This window comes from Cantharellus anzutake, assembly GCF_015039405.1.
Source record: "Cantharellus anzutake strain C23 chromosome Unknown EI90scaffold_81, whole genome shotgun sequence".
Taxonomy (NCBI): domain Eukaryota; kingdom Fungi; phylum Basidiomycota; class Agaricomycetes; order Cantharellales; family Hydnaceae; genus Cantharellus; species Cantharellus anzutake.
Genome location: NW_024067031.1, coordinates 94479 through 103685, shown reverse-complemented (window position 1 = coordinate 103685; position 9207 = coordinate 94479). Strand labels below are relative to the sequence as shown.

General features: G+C 48.3%; 1 protein-coding gene across 1 annotated transcript; it reads left to right on the top strand.

Annotated features, from left to right (window-relative positions):
- Window positions 1-6110: 6110 nt before the first annotated feature.
- On the top strand, window positions 6111-9107 carry EI90DRAFT_2588824 (peptidase S8/S53 domain-containing protein). Its single transcript, XM_039053276.1, has 13 exons — window positions 6111-6791; window positions 6876-6976; window positions 7052-7095; window positions 7221-7253; window positions 7328-7343; window positions 7404-7476; window positions 7534-7604; window positions 7695-7881; window positions 7942-8133; window positions 8215-8299; window positions 8367-8422; window positions 8490-8784; window positions 8842-9107. Exons 1-12 carry the CDS (start codon window positions 6214-6216, stop codon window positions 8653-8655), a joined length of 1602 nt encoding a protein of 533 aa, XP_038910473.1. The 5' UTR covers window positions 6111-6213; the 3' UTR covers window positions 8656-8784; window positions 8842-9107.
- The last annotated feature ends 100 nt before the right edge of the window (window positions 9108-9207 follow it).

The window sequence follows — 9207 nt, the reverse complement described above, 5'->3', positions numbered from 1 at the left end:
CCTTCTGTAAATTGTACACTGCTGGTGCGGTCCTCATACCAATATACGACCTCACCGTCCACAGGAAGAACGACATAATCCCAACTCGGTAGTTGTATAATCCAATGTGTAAGAACTTTTCACTCGATAGTCAGCTTCATGAATGGGTATCAGAGGTTGGGCCCGAGAATAGTTTGCGCAATCCTTGCTCGACTGGCAGTTAGAGCCGCGTCCGGTGTCTCGACAATAACAGCAAAAGATTGGGAGCATAGATAAACATGTCAGTGGAGCCGAGAGCCTAGATCATTGAACTGTACACGCGCATGCGACCAAAATGATATCCTCCCGCCACAGAAGCAAATGGTTTGTGTCGACACAGGCTTTATTCCAGTACGTCCCGGGCCCAGAAGCGTCATCATCAAGTTGAACCTAGATGAAGGACAGAGTTTCGAACTTTAAAATATGGCCACGCTGAGAACAGAAACACCCTCAAGTTGAGAAATTGGAAACCTAGCTGAGGGGGGTTCTTCCTAGGACTGAAATCTCATCCTGAACGCTCTAGTGTCAAGGATGATCTGCAGCGGATAGGTTACGAAGACTCATTGTACATGGTAGGCATGGGATATCAGCATTGCGAAGCTGGATTGCGGTACGGAAAGAAGTAAAGAATTGAGAGTGGTCCCGGTGGACAGAGTTGATAGACGAAGTATCGAGTTGTATTCTCAGCCTCCTTTCTGTGTGCAGATCGCATGCCTCCGCGCGGCATCTTGACTGCTTTCTCCGATACCGAATGGGAGCGGGGTCAGGCTCAATCCTGGCTTTGAGGGCGTTAACGTCAGACCCGAGATACCATTTTTAAGCATCGAGAACAAATAAAGCGAGAGAGAGAGGTTCACTCAGGTTCGGTCGGTATAAAACTGAAGAAACGACTGTTGTTGTACATCAAGCCTGGGCGTCTACTCAGTCCGAAAGAGAAAACAGTCTTGTGTAACAGACGTGGATGCGCAGAATGAGAATGTGTGCCATCGCGATTGAGATTCATGGCGGTTTGTGGTGCAGCAAGAGAGATAAACGCAGTGAATCAGGAAGCGTAGCCAGGAGTTCGAGGCGTGATTGGACAATACGGTTGCCGTATATAGAGAGTGGGACCGTACGTCAACAGTAGTGACATACCCTAAGCTGGCCGGTGCCAAAGTGGATTCTATCGTAATTCCCTGAGGGAAGCCGTTCCCTGCTTATGACTCTTCCTTTAGAACAGGATTGAGTGACAACCTTAATTCCCAATAGGAATAGTACACGAACAAGAAAAGAGAAGGAATAATTAACAAAAGTGAGTTGCATGGCGTTATATTTGCAGCGTTTGGCCAAAAACTCACATGTGGACACCTATCTAGGCTACCTGAAACCTCCGAGTTCTCGGTTATCAACTGGAACCTCGACTGGAACTCTATATGCAAGAGAAGACAGAAGTTAGATCTGGCGCTGCTCATTTCTTATCGCACTCTCAGACGTGCATTTTCCTGGCATTGTTGACACTGCGTATGGCCGGGTTCGGTCAAGTGTTTGCGCATCAATCAGAACGCCCGCTGAGAAGGAAGTGATTGACGGACGCTATGTTTGGCACTGTCTTGCATGCTCGCTGGCATTTTTCCCATTGCACGCCTTCGAATCTGCACTCCCCTGGTATTTACCTGCGGTGCTTATCTGTTGGCATTACATAGAATTTGCAGCGTTTGGCCAAAAGCTCACATGTGGACGCCTATCTAGACTGCCTGAAACCCTGATAACTCAGTTATCAACTGGAACCTCCACTGGAACTCCATGTTGTAAGAGAAAGGGAAGATAGACAGAACCTGGATCGGCACCACCGCTGCTCACTGGCATCGCTTTCCACTGTATTTCCTTAAATCCTCACACCAGTGTACATACGCAATCGGTGAAACACTCATTTGGGGACGTCTATGTTGGTACCTAACACTCGTCAGATCTTGAGGAGCAGGCGATTTGCTCCCAGGGTACTCTAAAACAAGAGAAAGAGAGCAGAGGTGTGGTGATCCAGAGTAATACTGGAGCGGTGCCGATTTGAGCAGTGATCTTTATGTCTGATGATCCGGGGTTTAGGCAAGTCTATCATGGTTGTTATCATTTTCTAACACATCGTTGACCCGAGGTTACGGATGGTCTGAAGTTATTAGGAAGGTAGGAAGGGTGTCGAAGTGGCAAAAAGTTCACATGTGGACGTCTCATTCAGAGCGATGGAAAACAAGAAATTTCGAGTGACAACCTCAATACTCCATTGGAACAGTATAGAAACAAGAGAAGAGAAGAAAGTGAGTTGCATATCATTATATTTGCACCATTTGGCCAAAAACTCACATGTGGACGCCTGTCTAGGCTACCTGAAACCTCCGAGTACTTTGTTATCAACTGGAACCTCCACTGGAACTCTATGTGTAAGAGAAAGGGATGATAGACAAAGTCTAAGTAAGCACCACTGTTGACTCGCTAGCATCGCTTTTCATTGCGTTTTCTTGAACCCTCACTCCTAGCATCATTAGTGCGGAATCGGTGAAACACACACATGTGGACGTCTCTTTTGGAACCTAAAACTAGTTAGATCTCGAGGAACCGGCGAGCCGCTCCAAGGGTACTCCAGAACAAGGGAAGGAAAGCAAAGGTATGGCGATCCAAGCTCTACTGATTAGTTTGAAGCAGCGATCTTACGTCTGAGGATCTGGCCTGAATTTTGGGTTTAGGGAAGTCTATCATAGTTATTCTCTAGTACATCACTGACCCGAGGTTACAGATAGTCCGGAGCTACTAGGAAGGACGCCGAAGCGACAAAAAACCCACATGTGGACGTCTCATTCAGAGCCACGCAATACAAGAAATTCCGAGCGACAATCTTAACACTCGATAGGAACAGTATGAATGCAAGAGAAGAGAAGGAATTAATGAAAGTGAGTGGCAAGGTCACCGACGGTCCATATGTTCATCTTATTAAGGGGCAAGCTGTCACAGCTGCAGTTTTATAGATCTGGCCAGGCCAGCGAGCACAAAATGAGACCGGATTCGAGGTAATTTGCTAAGTTCTTGATCTCCTGGGAGGATGTCCACCTTGTCGTGGTCCAGGAGCTGCCTGATGAAGACTTCAGGACTGTGACTTGTCATGGTTCAGCAGTCGAGGGCTCCAAGAGGCATCCATTGCTCGATCTAGTGTGGTAGTTGCTTAATCTAGGGCGATAGTTGCTTGTTGTTTCCGGGGCAGAGACTTCTTAAAGAGTCCCCACTTGTCGCGGTTCAGTCGATCCCGACAGTGGCTCTGGGGTCGAAGCTTCACGGGGATACGATCTCTTCAGAGTCCCCACTTGTTGCGGTTCAGTTGAACCCAACAGTGGCTCTGGGATCCGAAGCTCCAACGCGACTTAGAGCGAAGACTTCTTAAAGAGTCCCCACTTGGCGTGGTTCAGTTGAACCCGGCAGTGGCTCTGGGGTCGAAGCTCTAAGAGGGGGGGTGGGGGTGGGGGTATATCGCGTCCACAGCAAAAACCTCTTAAGAGTCCCCACTTGTTGCGGTTCAGTCGATCCCGACAGTGGCTCTGGGGTCGAAGCTTCACGGGGATACGATCTCTTTAGAGTCCCCACTTGTTGCGATTCATTGGAATAATCCGACAGTGGCTCTGGGATCCGAAGCTCCAACGCGACTTAGGGTGAAGACTTCTTAAAGAGTCCCCACTTGCTGCGGTTCAGTTGAACCCGGCAGTGGCTCTGGGGTCGGAGCTCTAAGAGAGAGAGGGGGAGGGGATGTATCGCGTCCACAGCAAAAGCCTCCTAAGAGTCTCCACATGTTGCGGTTCAGTCGATCCCGACAGTGGCTCTGGGGCCAAAGCTTCACGGGGGTACGATCTCTTTAGAGTCCCCACTTGTTGCGATTCATTGGAATAATCCGACAGTGGCTCTGGGATCCGAAACTCCAACGCGCCTCAGGGTGAAATGACTTCTTAAAGAGTCCCCACTTGCTGCGGTTCAGTTGAACCCGGCAGTGGCTCTGGGGTCAAAGCTCTAAGAGGGGGGAGAAGGGGGAGAGGGGATAGTTGCTTGCTTGATCTATGGTGGTCGTTTGTTGGTGACGTTCCCCTGGGAGGATGTCCACCTTGTCGTGGTCCAGGGGCTACCTGATGAAGACTTCAGAGCTGTGACTTGTCATAGTTCAGCAGTCGAGGGCTCCAAGAGGCATCCAATTCTTAGTCTCAGTGATAGTTATTTATGGAACTGGTATCGACGGGACAGAGTTTTCTTCTATGTTGCCAGGACTCAAGGAGCAAAAAAGCTTGGATGCGGCGTACATTCGCTAGATAGAACTACTGTTGGGGCTGTTTCACAAAATCCATCCTGATACCAATTGCCATTGACACGGGCGCTCATGTTCGTTGATTCCAGATTTAGATAATCCGATCTGGTGCGACTAGCTTAGTATATGTATCGTTCCAATTTTATACACATGCCACCCCGAAGGAGTTCCCTGTCAAGAGCAAGCATTCTGCCAACGAGAGTACAGCGAGACAAAGCTAGCCAATGCCGTTTAGAGTACCAAAGTACAATCTCCTCTTGGCGTCTCAGCGATATTTGAGTCAATCGGTAGAAGCCAGGCTAGCCGCAGGCGTTGTTAAGCGATCATCGACAGATCGATCGATTCGAAAGGCCATATGCTAACCAGCTGCATGCGTATTCAATGGAACCAGCTAATTAAGGGGTGGTAAAAATGTCTAGGCTTGTAGCTAGAATAAGCTGGGTTATATACGGATCGATATGTAGGAGGCGCTCTCAAACACGGAGACGCCACATCAAGGAAGGGAGTCCCACTTCCTAAATCCTACGAACAAAAGGTAAAGAAATTCTCCATGTTTTCCAGGTGCCTCGGTGCAAGGAAGCGTACTGAGGACATGTAACCAGAGCAGAAGGGGACGGAGTCGGCTGGTAACGTCCACGGGTGGCAGGTGTACATTCGGCCGATTGGTATAATGTTCATTCTTTCTTAGGCCCCGGTCCAGCATGATACAGTACTAGTTATCCGAACCGTGGAAGTCAGGTCGTAGGAGACACCGGCAGCATACGCAATTTCTCTGCTGTTGCATGCATTTCAGCACCAAGCGGCGTCGTTGTGACAAAAAAGCCACATGGTAAGCAAAAGAATTGAGGCCATCTACACATGCAGCTGGAGGATATACTAGTAAGTAAGCGAGGTACTCTCTAGACTGGAGTTTAGGATATTAGTGATGTCGAACGACTTGTAGCCGTGGGAATAAATTAAATAAATTCGTGTCACATAACCCGTTCTCACTGTACTGGCTGCTCTAAGCCCATTGTAGTATAGTGAAAGCTTCCCGAGCACGCAGACATCATGCAGGAAAGTTGAGAGACGAGCATATTCACGTAATTCTTGAGACCCACTTCAATCTTAGGCTAGTCGCGAAACATGCGCAAGGAACAAGTTCAGGACTAGCTAGTAGCCAAGTTCTAAACCTAATCCACCTGCCGGCCCCAGTTCAATCCCAACGCCACTATCGCTCACCAATCTCGTGATCGCCAACCTTGCCACACCAACACCCTTTTTCTGACTGTAGTGCTATCTGAGTCCTTCGCTTTGGAGCTGGAGAGTCGGAGCGAACGTGTGATGTGTGGGTCTCATCACCCGCCGTCGTTCTATGATCTTGTTGGAATCGGCTGTGAATCTCGCGTGCATGACAGAATCCATAGAGGCTGGTCACTGGCTATGGCAGAGAAGAAGTAAGCGTGTCACATATTGTGTGCTATATACGTACATTATGCAGTCTACATTAGCTTTATATTTAGATCACTCCGCATTTGCACATCGTCAGCGATCCATCTTGGTTCCTCATCCACTTTGTGGCGTTCAATTTGTATGGGACCTATTGCGGGGAAGTCACTTTGCTTAATTCCCTTCAAAGATGTTCCTCAGAGGCATCCGTCCGGCTGTTTTTCCCCGCCTCGATCGATGTGGATTTAAGGATCGCATCTGGCCTCTCTGCAATGCGCTCGTGTCCCCCCCGTTTTCAGTCCTTGAGCAGTTGAGCGGAAGGTGTCTCGGAATGGTTCCCTCGTTGGCATTGCTCGTTTCTGCTCTCCCCTTATTGAGTTGGGTGTGCGCCGCACTTCCAGCACCCCATTTTGTCGAGAAGAGCTCGATCCGACTGCCTCGGGGATGGACCCACCATGGCATTCCTCGCCTCGCACTCCCATCACTCTCCGTTTTGGGCTCACCTAGCCTTACTTTCACCGTTTGAAATAAGCGATCCATCTAGCCCCCGATGGACTGAGCACTTAAGCAAAGAAGAGGTCGAAGAGTTCTCCGCTCCTCAGAAAGTATCATCCTGCTCGAATCTTTTCTTGTCTCGCACGGCATCGATATCACACGCGACGCACTCCAACGAACACCCGCAAGTGATTGGATCTCACTCAAGACCACCATTGAAATCGCAGAGAAACTTCTCGACACAACCTTTTCAATATATGCGAACCACGAGACCAGACTCACTGCGATTCGTACAACGTCATATAGTCTTCCTGCTCACCTGCACGACCATATCGACGTCGTTCAGCCTACGAACTACTCCCCTTCTGGTCGACCTCTTGTCGTCTCTGATAGTTGATGATGGTGCCTTCAACCAGCAAAGCGCTCCCACCCCAGTACCATCACCACAACCAAACATGTCACTCCCAGAGCTTAAAACGCTCTATCGCACCGATGCGTACAAGGCTAAAGGAACGCGAAGTTCAATCGGTATCACCGGGTAGGTATCATCACATGCTAATTGTTTCGCTCTCGGAATTCCCATCAACTGTTTAAACTAAAATGTGATGTTTTCTCATTTTAGGTACCTCGAGCAATATGCCAACTTTGCTGACCTCAAACAGTTTTATTCCATTTTCCATCCTCCAGCGCTGAAGAGTGCCCTCCATGTGGGGCTTATCAACGGTAAAGTTCATCGTTGTGGCATTTCGTTATCATTGATGCATTTTTTTTCTCTCTCTTGTTGTCGCTGTTACATAGGAGCAATCGGCTCTCGGAACATTTCCGAGGCTGGCATCGAGGCTGTAAGTTCCTTTGAATCTCGATTCTTCCATTCCCACTTTCTTTTTCTCTTTCTTTTCACGCCCTTATATGTATAAAATTTGAACACTAACCCCTCGGTTTTTTGGCATTCCTCTTAAATTCACAGAATTTGGATGTCCAATTCGCGGGAGGGGTATCGGTGAGCTACCTCACCTCTGTGCAATGCAGATTCCGGGTTACTCAATCGCCCCATGGAATCTGTTTTGATCGCAGTACCCTGTCAAGCAAAGTACGTACGGCTTGAATCAGTACCATTTTAACTATCGTAACACCATTTCTTCTTAATTAGTATTCTACAGTACATATGGTCGCGGCCAAAATACGAACCAGAGCATCAGCTATGAGGATAACGGGAATGAACCGTGAGCGGATGCCAAACCCGTATTCATATGAATCTACTAAATTATCACAATCCACAGCTACGACGTTTTTCTCACTTACCTCAGGAAGAAAACGAAGGATCTTCCTCAAGTGTTGACTACCAGTTATGGTGAGTCTCTGCATCCTATTTCCTCTGGGACCCAAAAGTTTCACTCTAACACCCATGTGGGGACCGCGGAATTTTCGAAATTATATGAAGGTGAGGATGAGAATACAGTTCCAATCAACTACGCCCGACGTGTGTGCAAGCTTTACGCTGCACTTGGGACGCGGGGTGTTAGCGCTCTGCATGCCTCGGGCGATGGAGGTGTAGGCCGCATGGGGGAAACAGGAGCTTGTTTCACCCCCAATAGGTTCGTTCCTATCTTCCCTGGTGGGTGCCCATAGTGAGTTTTCTATGTATTTTCCCTATATCTGTGGTGAACATTAAGTCGTGCTGCTTGAAGCGTCACGACTGTTGGGGCGACGTACCAAATTCCCGAAACAACAGTTCGCTTCTCGGGAGGGAGATTTAGTGATTACTTCCCCCGCCCATGGTACCAACACCATGCAGTACCGAGATACCTTAAAACACTCGGAAGCACGTATGAAGGATTGTTCAACAAGAATGGGGGAGCCTATCCTGATGTTGCGGCTCAGTGAGTTTCTTTATGCGTCTGGCTTGCTTCGTCCTCGAGGGATCGCTTGATCTGATGGGTTCTCACTCATCCTCTGTGCAGGGGATATCGGTATTTCATCGTGTATCAAGGGAAAGTCATACGTGTCTCGGGTACGAGCGCTTCGACACCTACTTTTGCTGCGATAGTGAGTTCCATTTCCTTTTTCATTCTCTCCTCGCAGACCTAAGCAACGATGTATACTTGCATCTTAGATTGCCCTCTTAAACGATGCTCTACTCTCCAAAGGTCGCAGACCTCTCGGATTTCTGTACGTTTGTTTGTTTCTCCCTTCCTCAGGCACCCGCTCACCGAAGCGCTATGCTCAACACGGGCAGCAACCCATGGATTTACACTCTCAAATCGGGAGTCCTGAACGACATCACTACGGGTAGCAACCCAGGTTGTGGAACGACAGGGTTCAATGCGACGAGAGGTTGGGACCCTGCAACTGGATTTGGAACGCCTGATTTGCCGAGACTTCTTAAGGCACTCAAGCTTTGATCATTGGGTGTTTGCTCTTCTGGCTGCTTCTCGCTCGTTGTTGGCTAATCGTTGTTGTTATTGTGGCGAGCACACGGATAAAATATTGATCTGATCTTGAACGCGCTGCAGTATTCCCATCGGGTTATTGTCAGTCTGCCCTTTCTGGTATTCTTGATACCAGTGTTAATTCGTTCTTTTTCTCAGTTTCAAAGTTGGGTTACGCTTGAGGCTGAGTCCTGCTCTGTTTTGCTGGACTTGAAATGTGGCATTTTATTCCGTAATATGTAGATACGATAATAAGCCATACGTCCCTTAAAACTCACTTCTCGGTATTGGCACTATTATTGGTCGGTGCAGCGCACTATTGGATGGCGGGGGAAGCGGAGGCAAAGCGGCTGGCACATCTAGGGTGTAGGGTATGTGGTACTGTATAGGGGAGCTTGGCTTCACCATCGTTGATATTTGCTGTAATGTATGGAGTATGTTGAGATTTTATTCTTCTATCAATGCGTTGGGAAGTAGTCGAAGTAGTGTACAAGTAGCGGCCAATCTTATTCAGCGATGGGTGGT